General features: G+C 38.9%; 1 protein-coding gene across 3 annotated transcripts; it reads left to right on the forward strand.

The window, feature by feature from the left end:
* The first annotated feature begins 621 nt into the window (after nucleotides 1–621).
* Nucleotides 622–21,843, forward strand: eppk1 (epiplakin 1). 3 transcript variants are annotated; one of them, XM_084131893.1, is made up of 3 exons: nucleotides 645–775; nucleotides 2,143–2,221; nucleotides 8,184–21,843. In XM_084131893.1, the coding sequence occupies exon 3, from the start codon at nucleotides 8,213–8,215 to the stop codon at nucleotides 21,647–21,649; it is 13,437 nt and encodes a 4,478-aa protein (XP_083988019.1). In that variant the 5' UTR covers nucleotides 645–775; nucleotides 2,143–2,221; nucleotides 8,184–8,212; the 3' UTR covers nucleotides 21,650–21,843. The 3 variants fall into 3 exon arrangements, with proteins under 3 accessions (XP_083988018.1, XP_083988019.1, XP_083988020.1); XM_084131894.1 differs by having other exon boundaries at nucleotides 8,187–21,843; XM_084131892.1 differs by lacking the exon at nucleotides 2,143–2,221 and having other exon boundaries at nucleotides 622–775.
* The last annotated feature ends 17 nt before the right edge of the window (nucleotides 21,844–21,860 follow it).

The raw sequence follows: 21,860 nt of genomic DNA on the forward strand, positions 1-21,860 counted from the left end.
TAATTGCTATAATAACATAGTATGTACATGCGGAACAGGACTGTAAAAATTAATTGCTACCGATTTCTATTTCAAATCAATTCTGTTCTTTTAAACTTTCTATTCATCAAAGAATCAAGAAGAAAACATATCAACTTCAAATTCTGCTGTAATGCAGCTGTAGCAAGGTAAGTGATGATTCAATTCAATAAGATATACTGTCAAGGACTGTAATACTGTCTTAATTTATGATACTTCCACCTCCTTCAAAGATATTTGCACAACAAAACCAAAAGCTGCAGGTTAAGCGGGCTCTTGTTTAATGACCATGCCTTCTGTGTCAGAGATAAGACATCACATGCAATATATTGACAAATGATTAATAGAAATTGTGCACAAACTTGAGAGAATACCAGTGAAATGCACTGATAAAATCATTCACGAGAACAGCTTTTCATTGTCAGTTTGAACATGAGCTTGACACATTGTTTTACCACGATGGGGTGGAATGGTGTGGGGTGGGGTGGGATTATGAAAAAGGAGAGGGCCATTGCTTCACTCGGCTTCAAGGTTTGTTTTATCTAAAGCAAGAGGGGGGAGTGTTCATGGAGGTGGAGTTTGGCCCTGACTGGTCAGTATATTAGACAGTGGAAAGGAATGAAGGAAGCATTCTCAGTTTTTTTTTCACTGAGCATCCGCTGTGTGCTTGACCCACATCAAGTCTTAGTGAGCAGGAAAGAAAACACCCTCAACTGGACTCTGACTGAACCCCTTTTGCAAAAAAACATTGAAAGAGGTAAGAATGAGTTCGCTGTGAAACTTTTTTTTTTTTGTCTTTAATAACAAGCTAAAGAGTTCTTGTAATTGCATTGTTGTTTGCTTTTTTTTTAAAAAAAGTAGTGGTAACACTGTAAAGCAAGGACTTTAAGGCAACTGAACATGTGTGTGCCATAATTCATTATGTCTTAAGAATGTCATGTTCAACATATGTGCACTTGATCGACCACACCTTTCAGCAAAAAAGAGTGCAAATATTTGCAAACGGTGCACAGTTGGACACCTTTATGGTTATATAATGCAATCTACTGTTTAGATAAGAGGACTGGTTAAACATTTCCATTATGAGTTTTAGAAGTACAGTACAGTTAATGTGCATTATTATGCATCACACCATTTAACCATGGTCAAATAATATAATTTGGGTTTAAAAACTTTGTGGGAACAAATGGATTGGGGAAGATGCTCCCCTTACTCAGGTTGTGTTCGGGTCATTTTGACCCGGAGAAATTTTTATTTTATTTATGAATAATTTTGGAAATATTAAATAAAATAAAACACAACCTGAGGACTAAGAACAACATGGACTTACTTTCAAATTGTAACATATTTCGATATAGGTTTAGCATGTGCAGGATTGATGATCTATCAGCCAATGTATTGTTATAGGAAATAGAAACATTTGCTAATTTAATTAAAGCATAAAATGACTAAACTTTTACAGAATGTATAAATTACTTTTGATATTATTATTATTAATATTTATATATATTTTAAAGTGTCATTAATGTAAAATACTAAATAATTTTATTTTGACAATTTAGTTGATAATAATTTAATATCCAATGGCAGACAATGAGATTTACCTGAAAGATAAAATCGACTAATATACAGGCATATGAATATTTACTTATACATTTAATTGCCTATATTTTACTTGAAGATATTAATAGCAACACTTTAAACACAAATTTAATGACTTCACTCATTCAGTTTTAATGAAAGCGAAGATGTCTGAAATGTTCATCTAATTCATAACCCCATGAATTACAATAATTATTAAAAATAATAACACTATACGGAGTGTAAAATATGATATTCAACATAATACAGTGTCATACCAGAGACACAAAATTAGATAAATTAACCTCAAAACTTTGACCGTCTAAATCTCACAAATGTTGATACTCAGATGAATGACAAAATTAAAAAAATAGTGTAGCCATTTATCAAAAGACTTTGTGTAATCTACAATACCTTTATGGTTCAATCAAATTAACCTTATAATGCATTGTATAAACAGCTTTGCAGAAAGTGTACTTGAAGTAGTGTTCATTTGAGTGCTCTTTTAGAAAGTGTCTAAGTCATGTGACCTTGTGGTTTCAGAAGTCCTTATTTATGCCTAACACTGTCTGCATCCAAGGAATTTGGACAGGAAGAGGCCATTAGTAGCCCTTTTCATTGTGTAAGTTATTTATTTATTTATTTTAACCTGCTAAAGCTATTCATGGCTGATTGCAGCAGTGAGACTATATAACTAAGATATGTAAAGCAAACATTACTTGCAGAAGATTTTGCATAAAACATTCAGTGTTTACAGAAGGATGTCAGGTCCTTGTTATAAAATCATTAAAATTGTGATAGCAGTACAACATCAGTAACCTTATGAACCATTGTTATTAGTTGTGATATTTCTGAATTGCAAAAATTTATTTGTAGATGAAGTAAATTGTAATAGAAAAACAACATACCTAACTATCATAACATGCACGCTGCTTGTTCTAATTAAATCATTCATTAAAAGGGATGTGATAAAAAAAATAGCTTCATTCACAGAATTTAATTAATTCTGTGAAAAGGTGCCACTAATTGTTCTTTATTAAGGAAGAAGGGAAGCAAATTGTTTTGCATATTGTTATAAAATATATTTTATCGAATACTTTTATTGCTGAGATTTATATGTTGATTCTTAATGTCTGTGTGAGTCTAAGTGATACCATACACTCAAAAAAAAAATTGTGTCTAAAAATAAGATTTATGTATTTGAATTGCATAACAAATTCCCATGCATTTGGATTACATAGTTTTAACATAAACCAATCAATAATCTGAATGTGATTCATATTTTTAAGTCATATCTAAATGAAACAGATAAGATTTATGTAATTGTATTAATAAACTGAATGTGATTTATATTTGTCAGTCGTATGTAAATGAAACAGGTAAGATTTATGTAATAGTACACAGAAAAACACCCATGTTAAATTAACACTGCTCAGTGTTCATATGTGTGCACACTACAGAGTTAAAGCTGTGTTGAAGTTAATGAGATAATTAAGTGATGATTGAGCATTAATTATGAACACCTGCTGTTAACAAGCAGAATCACTGAAGGAAAGAGAAACACAAGAACTACAACTGACTTCAGCCACAGCCTTAGATGAAATCAACTGAAGAGAAAAGAAGACATTAAATCTGTGAAGATCTCAGCAGAGGAGGATTAAACAACTCCACAAACAGCATTACCAGCTTCACTTATTACTAACCAGACTGACTTTATTTCATTTCCGTTTTAATGAAATCAATAGTTGTATTTTAAAGTCACCATGATGGTGGTTAGCGTTTGCTTTAGTTGGGCTCTTGAACATTTTCTCTGGCTGCTATAATTATGTGTTTATAAAACACATTTGTTGCAGCGAAAAAGCCAAGAGAAAAAGAGATCAAGTGATATTGGCTGTTTATTGATGAAGGTATAATCATCATATTGTGGCCTGAATCACTTATCTTTTTCAGTGTCTAATGCTTTGATTATTGGGCTTATGTGATTTTGTTTTATTTGTTATAGTAGCTGTGTGACCTGACAGCATTAGATCCAACAGTTAATCAAATAATATAAAGAATTTTAAAAACATTTAGTGCATTAAACTTTCTCTTCTACATTATTACTTAGACATCAAGAATCAGTGTATGACTCTCAACAATGGTGACAATCAATGAAATGCTTCATGCTGCAGTGCATGCTGGGTACCACCAATCAAAACTCACCCATATCTCCCAGCATGCATTGCGGCATTAATATGCATCAGGATTTTTTGTATCTTTTATCACCATTGTTGAGATTCATATGCTGTTTCTTGATGTCTGTGTGAGTCTAAGTAATGCCATAGATGAAAGGTTTTTGTGCACTAACTATAAAAAAAAAAATATATATATATTGTTTGATAATCAACACTGTTAGATTTCCTGCTGTAAAATCAAATGGCTTCTGTTATGAATAAAACAATATTAAAATGCATTAGACACTGAACAAGATCAGCGAATGAGGCAATTACATGATGATGACTTTGTCGTCATCATCATCAATAAACAGCCAATATCACTTGATCTCTTTTTCTCTTGGCTTTTTTGCTGCAACAAACGTGTTTTATAAACACATAATTATAGCAGCCAGAGAAAATTTTATATTAAAGTGTCAATGGTCAAGAGCCCAACTAAAGCAAACGCTAACCACCATCATGGTGACTTTAAAATACAACTATTGATTTCATTAAAACGGAAATGAAATAAAGTCAGTCTGGTTAGTAATAAGTGAAGCTGGTAATGCTGTTTGTGGAGTTGTTTAATCCTCCTCTGCTGAGATCTTCACAGATTTAATGTCTTCTTTTCTCTTCAGTTGATTTCATCTAAGGCTGTGGCTGAAGTCAGTTGTAGTTCTTGTGTTTCTCTTTCCTTCAGTGATTCTGCTTGTTAACAGCAGGTGTTCATAATTAATGCTAAATCATCACTTAATTATCTCATTAACTTCAACACAGCTTTAACTCTGTAGTGTGCACACATATGAACACTGAGCAGTGTTAATTTAACATGGGTGTTTTTCTGTGTACTATTACATAAATCTTACCTGTTTCATTTACATACGACTGACAAATATAAATCACATTCAGTTTATTAATACAATTACATAAATCTTATCTGTTTCATTTATGTATGACTTAAACATATGAATCACATTCAGGAGTATTGATTGGTTTATGTTAAAACTATGTAAACCAAATGCATGGGAATTTGTTATGCAATTCAAATACATAAATCTTATGTTTAGACACAAATTTTTTTTTGAGTGTAGATGATACCTTTTTGTGCACAAACTGTTTGTTAAATCTTCCACTTTATCTGTTTGCCACAAAACTGCTGGCTCTTATGTTGTAGAATCACAGGTTTAATATAATGAATAAAACTAATAATACATCACCTGCTTCACAAAAGAAAGCTATTAGTTTGACATTACTTTTCAGCTGTTATTTTGTCTATGGAGCAAATGGCATGAATATTGTGTGTATGTGTGAAAAACAACGTGATTACAGAGGCATAAAACTAGTTAGCGCCAACTAGGGGCCGATTTCTTTCAAAATTCTTACAGAACTCTAGAGCCATGAGTTGAACATGCTCACTGAGTTTCGTTCTGATCAGCCTCCGGTAACCTTGTCTGATAGCTACTCAAATTCAATTGGCGGCCATGTTTTTTAAAATACGCCAATGTCTTCATAGACTATTGTGGCACCTCGTACAAAGACAGCGCATGCCAATTTTCAAGTCATTTGGGCTTATGGTTGGTGGTTATAGACATTTTTATATTTTTTGGCGCCACTAAGTGGCCAATCATCGCAATTTTTTTTCAAGTAACCACAGACTGAGGTCATACACGTGTCCCCAGTTTGGTCAAAATATCTAGTTACGTTCATGAGTTATAGCCATTTTTGTAAATATGGCCGTATATTTATTATTAAATATTTTCACAAAATCCCAAATTACTCAAAAAAAATCCAAAATACCCGAAAATACCCAGGTGACGAGCAAATCCGAGGTATACATTTTGTTCACCTTGAGCCAAGGATTCCAACGAAATAAGACACTTGACACCTATCGGTTTAGGAGTTATGAGCCATTTCATGTTTTCAAAAGTTATAAGAATTTTTGCAAATAACCTTATAACTCTGGAACAATAGGTGGCGCTGTGTTCAATCTTCTCATGTACCTTCAGGACATGCTAATGATAATCCCTACCAAATTTTGTTCCGACATGTCAAATATTTTATACGATTTTTGTCATAAGAATCTAAATGGCGGACACGTGGTTCATCCAATCCTGGCGGTATCCACAGATTCGCCATGATGCAAGGAATCTATAGACACCAATATTATGATTCTGACAAACTGTTCAAAGGTTATTGGCCAAAATAGCCATTTTCCAGATCTCATGACCTGTAGGTGGCGCTGTTCCCAACTTTGGCTTGGCCCCTAACTACATATCAGTTCAGTAATTTAAAGTGAAGTTAAATATTTAAAGATTTCTTCAGTTAATAAGTGAGTTTGAAGAGAAAAATGTTAAGAAAATGTTTTTTTTTTTTTTTTTACAGATTAATATCCCTTTTCTTTGCTTCCTGTAAAAACTATTTGTTTAATGCTTTGATTTGCAATTGAATGTTCCCACTACATTTGAAATATGTAAATAAAAGGTTAAAAAAAAGATTTGCACTTTATTCACTTTTATTAATGCACTGCTATTTTTTAAACACTTCTGTACATTTAAGGATGTGTCTGTATGGATGAGTGCACTGTAAAAAATGTTACTGCTATTTACTTAAAAAAATGATGGTAACAATATTACACATACTATTTTTGAGTAGTTAAAGCTTGATTTCATTCATGGAATCTACCTGAATAAATCATGTAAAATGCCCTAATTTATTTAGACATAATGAATTCATTGTTTTTAGTGAAATGTGCTTTTTTATTTTAAGTATTTTTTATTCTCAAAATTGTGTGAAGTCAAGTGAATGGATATGACCTGTTTATATTTAACTTTGAGATATATTGTTTTATAATAAGACTGTATGCTGCTAGGACAGCACGGAATCAAACTTATTACTGCACTATCATTAGCAGAGTTATTGTTACATGTATAAAACAACATGCTTCAGAATATTTAAAAAAGCAGTTATTCACAACCTAACCATAAGCCCTACTCTTCTGCACTATGGTAACGATCAAAACTTTAACATAATAGAAACTCTTTCAAATGTCAAGCATTCCTGAACATTAAACATTAACAGATGTTTCCCTTTACTCAAAAACACATGAAATAACACTTTATTTCAAGATTTACTCTCCATTTCCAGCCATGTGCAAAGCATGCTGGGAACAAACAATGGTGTCTCTAAATAAAACCGCATAAATGAGCTAATTCTCTTAAAATAAATAGGTAGCTTCTTTTCCTTAATTTTATGAGGTTTATCAGTTCCTCAATTCAAGCCTTAAAATTGTGTATGTTTCCTTAAAAAAAATAGGAAAATGCATCTCTTGGTGTTATTAGTGAAATGTTCTCAATATTTTCAACAAAAACTGAACCACAATTTTCTTAATAAAATATACATAATATTTTTAATGATCATCTCAATTTTTTTAATGAAAATTACAAGACTCATGATTCATTTTTTACAGTGTGACATGGCTTGAGTGAATGTCAGAAAATGTATTATCTAATGCAATTGTGCCACAACAAAAAGTTTACACAAATAATATTGCACATAGGCTATATGTAATATTCTGCCTTTTGTCTTCAGTATATTTATTTTTGGTGTTTTGCACATTAAACACAGAGAGAGAGAGAGAGAGAGAGAGAGAGAGAGAGAGAGAGAGAGAGAGAGAGAGAGAGAGGAGACTGACTGACAAGTAACTGACTTGTCTGGGTCATTGATTCTTTATCCGACATTCTTCAAAAGTACATCAGCATCCTGTATTTCCAGTTTTCCATTGCTTACAGGGCTAATGCAAGAAACTTTCCAAATGATGCAATGCTCAAAAAGTTTTTCTTGTCAGGACAAGTCATGATAAAGATGACAGTGTGCTTTCATTGTTAGCATTGTCTTTATGTTCCTGTTAAAAACATGGTCAATACTCATATATAGATGGTGCACAGGGTCATACATACAAAGACAAAACACCACCAGGGTAACACACACGACACTAAAATAATTAAATATATGTTAAAATTAACTAACATAAAATGTAACACAATGTAACCATGTACATCACTGATGACAAAAATAAGAAAAAACTAAATTATTTATAAAAACTGTAATCATATGTGATGTGTAATGCAGGGACTTCTGGGAATGTCCTTTTACTGTTTTTCTTTTTCTTCTTTTTTTTTTTACCATAAATGATGTGGCAGTTAGTTTAAAATAGTTAAAAATAGTTTTTTCTTGCAAAAGCAGATAACCAGTTCACATGTTTTACTGTAGAATTTTTAGTATTTTTCTTTTTTTTTTTACAGTGTACAGTAAACAAAAACATATGAATAACTTAAATGTATCAGGACAATTTTTTTAACGCATTGCTAATAATTATTTTTTTGTAATCCACAGAAGCTGGTGCAAGAAAATATCCACAAAAAATGCCAGCTCAGGAAAATTGCAATTCTCAGGGCCCAGTAGCTGGGGTGTTTCTTGAACACTCAAATGAAACCATTACAATATACCAAGCCTACAAGAAACGCTTGTTGACTCCAGGAACATGTCTGGCACTGTTAGAAGCCCAGGCTGCAACAGGAGGAATCATCGACCCAGTCAAAAACAGGATATGCACCGTAGAAGATGCTGTAAAAGAAGGCATTGTGGGACGTGAAATGAAAGAGAAACTTCAATTCGCTGAGAGGGCCATCATGGGCTACACAGATCCTTACACCAACCAACAAATCTCACTCTTCCAGGCCATGCAGAAAGATGTCATTCCAAAAGAGTATGGCATTAGACTACTTGAGGCGCAGATCTCTGGCAAAGGGATCTATGACCCTATTGAAAAATGCTACCTAACAGAAGAACAAGCCAATGGACGAGGTCACTATGACAAAGATCTTTTCAGAGACCAGATGGATGATCTAAAAATATTCTATGACCCAAACTCTCAGGAAAACCTCACCTATCCATCGCTGATAAAGAAATGCACTGTAGCCCCAGACACAGGTTTACTGCTTTTCCCAATGTACATCACATTTAAAGGCCTCCGCAGAGGTGTAACCTCTGCTGAGCTTCTGGCATCAAAAATAATTGACCAAAAGACATTTGAAAATCTACATGATGGTAAAACCACCACCCAGGACGTGATGTTAATGGAAACGGTTAAAGAATATCTAGAAGGTAAAACGAGCATTGGTGGAGTAGCTGTGCTCTCCACAAATAAGAAAATGAGCATCTATCAGGCAATGAGACAAGGAATAATCATGCCCGGTTCTGCTTTGATTCTGCTAGAAGCACAGGCTGCAACTGGATTCATGATTGACCCTGTTGAAAACAAGACATTCACTGTAGATGAAGCCATTAAACAAAAACTTATAGGACCAGAATACCATGCAAAATTGCTTGCAGCAGAACGTGCAGTTACTGGTTACAATGACCCATACACTGGTGAAACCATTTCTCTTTTTCAAGCTCTGAAGAAGGAACTGATTGTGAAGGAGCATGGAATCCGCTTGCTTGAAGCACAAATTGCAACTGGTGGAATTATTGATCCCATATGCAGTCACAGAGTTCCTGTGGATGTAGCATACAAGCGTGGCTTTTTCGATGAGGAAATGAATGCCATCCTTAAGGATCCTGAAGATGACACTAAAGGATTCTTTGACCCAAACACAAAGGATAATCTGACATATCTACAACTGCTGGATCGTTGTGTCATCGACTCTTCTACAGGACTTACATTGTTGCCCATTCAGGATACATCTGGTAGTCTGAATCACACATTCATTGGCTATGACATCAAAAAAGTATTCAAGGGTGTCATGGTGAAAGTGACATATGGAAAATACATTGGGATGACTGTTTCACTCTGGGAATTACTTATGTCTGAATACTTCACTGAACAGCAAAGGCAAGACTTTATCCAGCAATACAGAAACAGAACAGTCACGATTGAATTTATAGTCACTAAAGTCCTGGAGATCATTGAACATTCAGTGAAAACAACTGAAGTAGTTTTTGAAGGTATAAGGGAAAAAGTAAGCGCAAACCAGCTCTTTGAGGCTGATATCATCACAGAGCACGATCTAAAAGATCTAAGAGAAGGAAAAAAGACTGTCAAAGATGTTACGGAGAATGTATCTGTGCATACATATCTACAAGGCAAACCAAGCATTGCAGGTGTGCTGCTTCCTGACTCACAAGTGATGTCAATCTACCAAGCCCGACAAAAAGGGATTCTGAGGCCAGGAACATCACTTGTTCTTCTTGAAGCCCAGGCTGCAACAGGATACATAATTGACCCAATTGCTAATCTAAAGTTCTCTGTAGATGATGCAGTGAAGGCACGGGTGGTAGGGGCTGATCTTCATGCAAAACTATCCTCAGCAGAGAAGGCAGTGACAGGTTACCATGATCCATACACTGGCAAGAAAATCTCATTGTTCCAAGCAATGCAAAAAGATTTAATTGTGAAAGATCATGGTATACGTCTGCTAGAGGCCCAGATTGCCACAGGGGGCATTATTGATCCTGTAAATAGCCATCGCATTCCAGTTCATATTGCTTATAAACGAGGATTCTTTGATAGTGAAATGAATCAGACCCTTTGTGATCCAACTGATGACACAAAAGGATTCTTTGACCCAAACACTCATGAAAACCTTACCTATATGCAGCTTATGTCCAGATGTGTCACTGACCAAAGCACGGACCTTTGCCTTTTAATAATCAAAGGGAACGACAAGAAAGTCAAGATAGGGGACAGCACCAAAGAGGCCTTCCACACCACGTATGTCTCTGTGAGATACGGCAGATTCAGCAGCAAGAAAGTGACACTCTGGGATCTCATCAACTCTGAATATTTGTCTGAGGAGAAAAGACAGGAGCTGTTAAAAAGTTACAAGTCAAAAGCAATCACAATTGAACAAATCATCACAATAATTTTAGAGATCATTGAGCGCAAAGAAGTACAAAGAAATGCTGACCTCAGTGTAGATGGTCTCAGGGGAAAGGTTTCCATTTTGGAGCTGCTGAATTTGGGAATAATAGATGAAAATAAATACAAAAATGTTATTGAGGGGAAGCTGACAATCAAAGATCTCATTGAGACGGCCACTTTGAGGAACTTCCTCAGTGGAACAAGCTGTATAGCAGGTGTAATATTACAAAAGTCTAATCAGAAATTGAGCATCTACAAAGCCAAAAAAGAAGGTCATCTTACCCCTGGCACTGCCTTGTGTCTTCTTGAAGCACAGGCTGCCACTGGGTTTATTATTGATCCAATACAAAACAAGAAACTCACCGTTGATGAGGCACTGAAGCAGAAAATCATTGTTCCAGAGTTGTATGAAAAACTCCTGGCTGCAGAGAAAGCAGTGACTGGTTACAAAGACCCATACACAGGCAAGACAATATCACTTTTCGAAGCAATCAAGAAAGACCTTATTGTAAAGCAGCATGGCATTCGTCTGCTTGAAGCCCAGATTGCTACAGGTGGCATCATTGATCCCTTAACATGTTTACATTTGCCACTTGATGTTGCTTTCCGGAAGGGTTATTTTGATTCTGACTTAAACCAGATCCTTGCTGATCAAACCGATGACACTAAAGGATTTTTTGATCCCACCACACAAGAAAATCTGACTTACATGGAGATGATCGCACGATGCATCAAGGATCCTGATACTGGTCTTTTACTTCTTCCAGTTGCCGAAAAAGGGAAAACACAAGACAAATTACAAAAAATCATCTCAGACGTTGAGATTAAGGAAGAATTTGAGAAAAACAAAGTTGTCATTACTGTTGGCCGTTTCTCTGGAAAATCACTGTCTCTTTGGGAGATAATTCATTCTGAATACTTCACAGATGAACAGAGGCAGAAGTACTTTGAACAATTTTGTTTGGGCAAGATAAATAGCAAGGATGTTGTCACCATGGTTACCACAACTATTCAAACACTAGAACAGAAAGAAGCAGCTCCTCAAACAACAATGGGCCTGAGAAAAACTGTTTCTGTGCAACAGCTGCATGAGTCTGGAATCATTGATACCAGTACTTACAAAGCACTGCAACAAGGTAAGGAGACACTTGAAAATGTGGTTAAACTTGAATCTGTTCAAAGGTATTTGAAGGGCACTGGAAGTATTGCTGGTGTGAAGCTTCATCCATCAGGAAAAGTGTTAAGCTTAAACATGGCAAAAACTGAAGGCTTACTCACTTCCGATGCAGCACTGTTGTTGCTTGAGGCTCAGGCAGCAACTGGATATGTTATCGATCCAATCAAAAACACACATCACTCAGTCATGGAGGCTGTCAGAGCTCAACTTATTGGACCAGAGATATTGGAGCACTTGCTATTGGCTGAACGTGCTGTCACTGGCTTCACAGACCCATACACAGATGAGCAGATATGCTTATTTGAAGCAATGAATAAAGGTCTCATCCCTCGGAAACATGGACTGAACCTCTTAGATGCACAGCTTGCCACAGGAGGAATTATTGATCCACTTGGAAGCTATCGGTTGCCTCTTCAAAAAGCAATTATGAAAGGATGCTTGAATAAGGAGACCAGTGATCTTCTGGCAAATCTTAGTAAAAGTGAAAAAGGGTTTTCAGACCCCCAAACAAAAGAACCTCTTACCTACCATCAGCTCATGAAGAAATGTGAAAAGAATTCAACAACCGGCATGCTGCTTCTCCCAATAACTGAAAAGAGTGCTGAAAGCTCAACCTTCAATGACAAACAAATAATAAATATCTTCAAAGAAAAATCAGTGATCATCAATGCTGGAAAGTTTGCAGACAAACGTGTATCACTTTGGGATGTACTACACTCAGAGTATATATCTGCAGAGAAGAGAAACGAATTACTTGACCAATACAAACAAAAGAAATTATCAATAGAGGAGATAACAGAAATGGTGACAGCAATGACAATTGAGGTAAGCACAAAAAGGCATTCCTTTAAAGGTCTGAGAAAACAAGTGTCAGCAAGTCAACTATTTGGTGCAAAAATCATCTCAAAAGAAATGTTTAGCAAGCTTATCAATGATGAAGTAGATGATGAAGATATAAATAATATGGAATCTATTCAAAAATACCTTGGCGCAACAAACTGTATTGCTGGTGTATATGTCCAGTCAACCAAACAGACCATGAGCATATTTGAAGCCAAAAATAAGGGACTTCTGACACCTGGAACGACTCTGGTTTTACTTGAGGCCCAGGCTGCCACTGGCTTTATGATTGACCCAGTGAAGAACAAAAAACTGTCAGTAGAGCAGGCGGTGACTGAAGGGATTGTGGGGATGGAATGGAAAAGCAAACTGATGTCTGCAGAACGGGCAGTAACTGGGTACACAGATCCCTACACAGGCAAAACAATCTCTTTGTTCCAGGCCTTAAAAAAAGATCTGATTGTCAAGGACCATGGTATTCGACTGCTAGAAGCTCAGATTGCTACAGGTGGCATCATTGATCCTGTGCACAGCCATCATGTCCCTGTGGAGGTGGCTTACCAAAGAGGGTATTTTGATGAGGAGATGAACAAGATCCTCTCTGATCCAGATGATGACACCAAGGGTTTCTTTGATCCCAACACACAGGAGAACCTCACATACTTGCAACTTGTGGAGAGGTGTGTTAAAGACCCCAACACTGGCCTGAGCCTCCTAGTGATTGTGAAAAAGGGCGAGTACTACTTCTTCATCGATGAACATACAAAGAATATCCTCAAGTCTGCAACCACAAAGAAAGCAGGAGGTAAATTCCAAGGACAGCTGGTGACACTTTGGGATCTGCTGTATTCACAATACATATCTGAGGAAAAGAGGAGAGAACTGGTGCAGCAGTTTAAGTCGGGTACAATAACTATTGAACAATTCTTAGAAATAGTTCTGACCTTAGTATCACAGAAATCAGAAACAAGCACCCACACAATTACTATCACCACCACAGCAACAACAGAGACAACCCAACAGCACAACTTCCAAGGTATCAGAAAGGATGTCAGTGCTGATGAGTTGCTGCTCTCCAAAGTCATTGATGAGAAAATGTACAAAGACCTAACTACTGGAAAAGTCACAGTTGATCATGTAAGTGAAATAGACTCTGTGCGAAAATACCTGAAAGGGACGAACAGCATTGCTGGTGTATTTGTGCAGTCTACCAAACAGACCATGAGCATAATGGAAGCCAAAAATAAGGGACTTCTAACACCTGGAACATCTTTGGTTTTACTTGAGGCCCAGGCTGCCACTGGCTTTATGATTGACCCAGTAAAGAACAAAAAACTGTCAGTAGAGCAGGCGGTGACTGAAGGGATTGTTGGAACAGAATGGAAAAGCAAACTGCTGTCAGCAGAGAGGGCAGTTACTGGTTACATAGACCCCAGCACAGGAAAAACAATCTCCTTGTTCCAGGCCTTAAAAAAAGATCTGATTGTCAAGGACCATGGTATTCGTCTGCTAGAAGCTCAGATTGCTACGGGGGGCATCATTGATCCTGTGCACAGCCATCGTGTCCCTGTGGAGGTGGCTTACCAAAGAGGGTACTTTGATGAGGAGATGAACAAGATCCTCTCTGATCCAGATGATGACACCAAGGGTTTCTTTGATCCCAACACACAGGAGAATCTCACATACTTGCAACTTGTGGAGAGGTGTGTTAAAGACCCCAACACTGGCCTGAGCCTCCTTGTGATTGTGAAAAAGGGCGAGTACTACTTCTTCATCGATGAACATACAAAGAATATCCTCAAGTCTGCAACCACAAAGAAAGCAGGAGGTAAATTCCAAGGACAGCTGGTGACACTTTGGGATCTGCTGTATTCACATTACATATCTGAGGAAAAGAGGAGAGAACTGGTGCAGCAGTTTAAGTCAGGTACAATAACTATTGAACAATTCTTAGAAATAGTTCTGACCTTAGTATCACAGGAATCAGAAACAAGCACCCACACAATTACTACCACCACCACAGCAACAACAGAGACAACCCAACAGCACAACTTCCAAGGTATCAGAAAGGATGTGAGTGCTGATGAGTTGCTGACCTCCAAAGTCATTGATGAGAAAATGTACAAAGACCTAACTACTGGAAAAGTCACAGTTGATCATGTAAGTGAAATAGACTCTGTGCGAAAATACCTGAAAGGGACGAACAGCATTGCTGGTGTATTTGTGCAGTCTACCAAACAGACCATGAGCATAATGGAAGCCAAAAATAAAGGACTGCTAACACCTGGAACGTCTTTGGTTTTACTTGAGGCCCAGGCTGCCACTGGCTTTGTGATTGACCCAGTGAAGAACAAAAAACTGTCAGTAGAGCAGGCGGTGACTGAAGGGATTGTGGGGATGGAATGGAAAAGCAAACTGATGTCTGCAGAACGGGCAGTAACTGGGTACACAGATCCCTACACAGGAAAAACAATCTCTTTGTTCCAGGCCATAAAAAAAGATCTGATTGTCAAGGACCATGGTATTCGTCTGCTAGAAGCTCAGATTGCTACGGGGGGCATCATTGATCCTGTGCACAGCCATCGTGTCCCTGTGGAGGTGGCTTACCAAAGAGGGTACTTTGATGAGGAGATGAACAAGATCCTCTCTGATCCAGATGATGACACCAAGGGTTTCTTTGATCCCAACACACAGGAGAATCTCACATACTTGCAACTTGTGGAGAGGTGTGTTAAAGACCCCAACACTGGCCTGAGCCTCCTAGTGATTGTGAAAAAGGGCGAGTACTACTTCTTCATCGATGAACATACAAAGAATATCCTCAAGTCTGCAACCACAAAGAAAGCAGGAGGTAAATTCCAAGGACAGCTGGTGACACTTTGGGATCTGCTGTATTCACATTACATATCTGAGGAAAAGAGGAGAGAACTGGTGCAGCAGTTTAAGTCGGGTACACTAACTATTGAACAATTCTTAGAAATAGTTCTGACCTTAGTATCACAGAAATCAGAAACAAGCACCCACACAATTACTACCACCACCACAGCAACAACAGAGACAACCCAACAGCACAACTTCCAAGGTATCAGAAAGGATGTGAGTGCTGATGAGTTGCTGACCTCCAAAGTCATTGATGAGAAAATGTACAAAGACCTAACTACTGGAAAAGTCACAGTTGATCATGTAAGTGAAATAGACTCTGTGCGAAAATACCTGAAAGGGACGAACAGCATTGCTGGTGTATTTGTGCAGTCTACCAAACAGACCATGAGCATAATGGAAGCCAAAAATAAAGGACTGCTAACACCTGGAACGTCTTTGGTTTTACTTGAGGCCCAGGCTGCCACTGGCTTTGTGATTGACCCAGTGAAGAACAAAAAACTGTCAGTAGAGCAGGCGGTGACTGAAGGGATTGTGGGGATGGAATGGAAAAGCAAACTGATGTCTGCAGAACGGGCAGTAACTGGGTACACAGATCCCTACACAGGAAAAACAATCTCTTTGTTCCAGGCCATAAAAAAAGATCTGATTGTCAAGGACCATGGTATTCGTCTGCTAGAAGCTCAGATTGCTACGGGGGGCATCATTGATCCTGTGCACAGCCATCGTGTCCCTGTGGAGGTGGCTTACCAAAGAGGGTACTTTGATGAGGAGATGAACAAGATCCTCTCTGATCCAGATGATGACACCAAGGGTTTCTTTGATCCCAACACACAGGAGAACCTCACATACTTGCAACTTGTGGAGAGGTGTGTTAAAGACCCCAACACTGGCCTGAGCCTCCTAGTGATTGTGAAAAAGGGCGAGTACTACTTCTTCATCGATGAACATACAAAGAATATCCTCAAGTCTGCAACCACAAAGAAAGCAGGAGGTAAATTCCAAGGACAGCTGGTGACACTTTGGGATCTGCTGTATTCACATTACATATCTGAGGAAAAGAGGAGAGAACTGGTGCAGCAGTTTAAGTCGGGTACACTAACTATTGAACAATTCTTAGAAATAGTTCTGACCTTAGTATCACAGAAATCAGAAACAAGCACCCACACAATTACTACCACCACCACCACAGCAACAAAAGAGACAACCCAACAGCACAACTTCCAAGGTATCAGAAAGGATGTGAGTGCTGATGAGTTGCTGATCTCCAAAGTCATTGATGAGAAAATGTACAAAGACCTAACTACTGGAAAAGTCACAGTTGATCATGTAAGTGAAATAGACTCTGTGCGAAAATACCTGAAAGGGACGAACAGCATTGCTGGTGTATTTGTGCAGTCTACCAAACAGACCATGAGCATAATGGAAGCCAAAAATAAGGGACTTCTAACACCTGGAACGTCTTTGGTTTTACTTGAGGCCCAGGCTGCCACTGGCTTTATGATTGACCCAGTAAAGAACAAAAAACTGTCAGTAGAGCAGGCGGTGACTGAAGGGATTGTTGGAACAGAATGGAAAAGCAAACTGCTGTCAGCAGAGAGGGCAGTTACTGGTTACATAGACCCCAGCACAGGAAAAACAATCTCCTTGTTCCAGGCCTTAAAAAAAGATCTGATTGTCAAGGACCATGGTATTCGTCTGCTAGAAGCTCAGATTGCTACGGGGGGCATCATTGATCCTGTGCACAGCCATCGTGTCCCTGTGGAGGTGGCTTACCAAAGAGGGTACTTTGATGAGGAGATGAACAAGATCCTCTCTGATCCAGATGATGACACCAAGGGTTTCTTTGATCCCAACACACAGGAGAATCTCACATACTTGCAACTTGTGGAGAGGTGTGTTAAAGACCCCAGCACTGGCCTGAGCCTCCTTGTGATTGTGAAAAAGGGCGAGTACTACTTCTTCATCGATGAACATACAAAGAATATCCTCAAGTCTGCAACCACAAAGAAAGCAGGAGGTAAATTCCAAGGACAGCTGGTGACACTTTGGGATCTGCTGTATTTACATTACATATCTGAGGAAAAGAGGAGAGAACTGGTGCAGCAGTTTAAGTCGGGTACAATAACTATTGAACAATTCTTAGAAATAGTTCTGACCTTAGTATCACAGGAATCAGAAACAAGCACCCACACAATTACTACCACCACCACAGCAACAACAGAGACAACCCAACAGCACAACTTCCAAGGTATCAGAAAGGATGTGAGTGCTGATGAGTTGCTGACCTCCAAAGTCATTGATGAGAAAATGTACAAAGACCTAACTACTGGAAAAGTCACAGTTGATCATGTAAGTGAAATAGACTCTGTGCGAAAATACCTGAAAGGGACGAACAGCATTGCTGGTGTATTTGTGCAGTCTACCAAACAGACCATGAGCATAATGGAAGCCAAAAATAAGGGACTGCTAACACCTGGAACGTCTTTGGTTTTACTTGAGGCCCAGGCTGCCACTGGCTTTGTGATTGACCCAGTGAAGAACAAAAAACTGTCAGTAGAGCAGGCGGTGACTGAAGGGATTGTGGGGATGGAATGGAAAAGCAAACTGATGTCTGCAGAACGGGCAGTAACTGGGTACACAGATCCCTACACAGGAAAAACAATCTCTTTGTTCCAGGCCATAAAAAAAGATCTGATTGTCAAGGACCATGGTATTCGTCTGCTAGAAGCTCAGATTGCTACGGGGGGCATCATTGATCCTGTGCACAGCCATCGTGTCCCTGTGGAGGTGGCTTACCAAAGAGGGTACTTTGATGAGGAGATGAACAAGATCCTCTCTGATCCAGATGATGACACCAAGGGTTTCTTTGATCCCAACACACAGGAGAACCTCACATACTTGCAACTTGTGGAGAGGTGTGTTAAAGACCCCAACACTGGCCTGAGCCTCCTAGTGATTGTGAAAAAGGGCGAGTACTACTTCTTCATCGATGAACATACAAAGAATATCCTCAAGTCTGCAACCACAAAGAAAGCAGGAGGTAAATTCCAAGGACAGCTGGTGACACTTTGGGATCTGCTGTATTCACATTACATATCTGAGGAAAAGAGGAGAGAACTGGTGCAGCAGTTTAAGTCGGGTACACTAACTATTGAACAATTCTTAGAAATAGTTCTGACCTTAGTATCACAGAAATCAGAAACAAGCACCCACACAATTACTACCACCACCACAGCAACAACAGAGACAACCCAACAGCACAACTTCCAAGGTATCAGAAAGGATGTGAGTGCTGATGAGTTGCTGACCTCCAAAGTCATTGATGAGAAAATGTACAAAGACCTAACTACTGGAAAAGTCACAGTTGATCATGTAAGTGAAATAGACTCTGTGCGAAAATACCTGAAAGGGACGAACAGCATTGCTGGTGTATTTGTGCAGTCTACCAAACAGACCATGAGCATAATGGAAGCCAAAAATAAAGGACTGCTAACACCTGGAACGTCTTTGGTTTTACTTGAGGCCCAGGCTGCCACTGGCTTTGTGATTGACCCAGTGAAGAACAAAAAACTGTCAGTAGAGCAGGCGGTGACTGAAGGGATTGTGGGGATGGAATGGAAAAGCAAACTGATGTCTGCAGAACGGGCAGTAACTGGGTACACAGATCCCTACACAGGAAAAACAATCTCTTTGTTCCAGGCCATAAAAAAAGATCTGATTGTCAAGGACCATGGTATTCGTCTGCTAGAAGCCCAGATTGCTACGGGGGGCATCATTGATCCTGTGCACAGCCATCGTGTCCCTGTGGAGGTGGCTTACCAAAGAGGGTACTTTGATGAGGAGATGAACAAGATCCTCTCTGATCCAGATGATGACACCAAGGGTTTCTTTGATCCCAACACACAGGAGAACCTCACATACTTGCAACTTGTGGAGAGGTGTGTTAAAGACCCCAACACTGGCCTGAGCCTCCTTGTGATTGTGAAAAAGGGCGAGTACTACTTCTTCATCGATGAACATACAAAGAATATCCTCAAGTCTGCAACCACAAAAAAAGCAGGAGGTAAATTCCAAGGACAGCTGGTGACACTTTGGGATCTGCTGTATTCACATTACATATCTGAGGAAAAGAGGAGAGAACTGGTGCAGCAGTTTAAGTCGGGTACAATAACTATTGAACAATTCTTAGAAATAGTTCTGACCTTAGTATCACAGAAATCAGAAACAAGCACCCACACAATTACTACCACCACCACAGCAACAACAGAGACAACCCAACAGCACAACTTCCAAGGTATCAGAAAGGATGTGAGTGCTGATGAGTTGCTGATCTCCAAAGTCATTGATGAGAAAATGTACAAAGACCTAACTACTGGAAAAGTCACAGTTGATCATGTAAGTGAAATAGACTCTGTGCGAAAATACCTGAAAGGGACGAACAGCATTGCTGGTGTATTTGTGCAGTCTACCAAACAGACCATGAGCATAATGGAAGCCAAAAATAAGGGACTTCTAACACCTGGAACGTCTTTGGTTTTACTTGAGGCCCAGGCTGCCACTGGCTTTATGATTGACCCAGTAAAGAACAAAAAACTGTCAGTAGAGCAGGCGGTGACTGAAGGGATCGTTGGAACAGAATGGAAAAGCAAACTGCTGTCAGCAGAGAGGGCAGTTACTGGTTACACAGACCCCAGCACAGGAAAAACAATCTCCTTGTTCCAGGCCTTAAAAAAAGATCTGATTGTCAAGGACCATGGTATTCGTCTGCTAGAAGCTCAGATTGCTACGGGGGGCATCATTGATCCTGTGCACAGCCATCGTGTCCCTGTGGAGGTGGCTTACCAAAGAGGGTACTTTGATGAGGAGATGAACAAGATCCTCTCTGATCCAGATGATGACACCAAGGGTTTCTTTGATCCCAACACACAGGAGAACCTCACATACTTGCAACTTGTGGAGAGGTGTGTTAAAGACCCCAACACTGGCCTGAGCCTCCTTGTGATTGTGAAAAAGGGCGAGTACTACTTCTTCATCGATGAACATACAAAGAATATCCTCAAGTCTGTAACCACAAAGAAAGCAGGAGGTAAATTCCAAGGACAGCTGGTGACACTTTGGGATCTGCTGTATTCACATTACATATCTGAGGAAAAGAGGAGAGAACTGGTGCAGCAGTTTAAGTCAGGTACAATAACTATTGAACAATTCTTAGAAATAGTTCTGACCTTAGTATCACAGAAATCAGAAACAAGCACCCACACAATTACTACCACCACCACAGCAACAACAGAGACAACCCAACAGCACAACTTCCAAGGTATCAGAAAGGATGTGAGTGCTGATGAGTTGCTGCTCTCCAAAGTCATTGATGAGAAAATGTACAAAGACCTAACTACTGGAAAAGTCACAGTTGATCATGTAAGTGAAATAGACTCTGTGCGAAAATACCTGAAAGGGACGAACTGCATTGCTGGAGTATTTGTCCAGTCTACCAAACAGACCATGAGCATAATCGAAGCCAAAAATAAGGGGCTGCTAACACCTGGAACGTCTTTGGTTTTACTTGAGGCCCAGGCTGCCACTGGCTTTATGATTGACCCAGTGAAGAACAAAAAACTGTCAGTAGAGCAGGCGGTGACTGAAGGGATTGTGGGGATGGAATGGAAAAGCAAACTAATGTCTGCAGAACGGGCAGTAACTGGGTACACAGATCCCTACACAGGAAAAACAATCTCTTTGTTCCAGGCCTTAAAAAAAGATCTGATTGTCAAGGACCATGGTATTCGTCTGCTAGAAGCTCAGATTGCTACGGGGGGCATCATTGATCCTGTGCACAGCCATCGTGTCCCTGTGGAGGTGGCTTACCAAAGAGGGTACTTTGATGAGGAGATGAACAAGATCCTCTCTGATCCAGATGATGACACCAAGGGATTCTTTGATCCCAACACACAGGAGAACCTCACATACTTGCAACTTGTGGAGAGGTGTGTTAGAGACCCAAAGACTGGGCTGAGTCTGCTTGCTTTAAAAAAGTAGAGTTAAGATTGGATGCAATATGCCATGCAAACTATTCATGCTTTATTAACTACAATCATACTCTTCTCTTTCTACTTATTCCATTTGCAAATCTGTAAGTGTATCATTTAAGTGTATACCATTTCAGTTTCAGTGTGCATTGTTTATATTAGAGTTTTAGAACACTTTCTAGTTTTACACTTTTAAACTGAAATGTAGGCGGTCAGTTTAT

This window comes from Abramis brama, assembly GCF_963993115.1.
Source record: "Abramis brama genome assembly, chromosome: 12".
Taxonomy (NCBI): domain Eukaryota; kingdom Metazoa; phylum Chordata; class Actinopteri; order Cypriniformes; family Leuciscidae; genus Abramis; species Abramis brama.

Bases quoted from the DNA above. Each gene is read 5' to 3' on its own strand.
- eppk1 (XM_084131892.1), top strand. From the start codon at position 637: ATGAAGGAAGCATTCTCAGTTTTTTTTTCACTGAGCATCCGCTGTGTG. The intron at 776-8,183 runs GTAAGAATGAGT...TGTAATCCACAG, and splicing joins GCAAAAAAACATTGAAAGAG to AAGCTGGTGCAAGAAAATAT.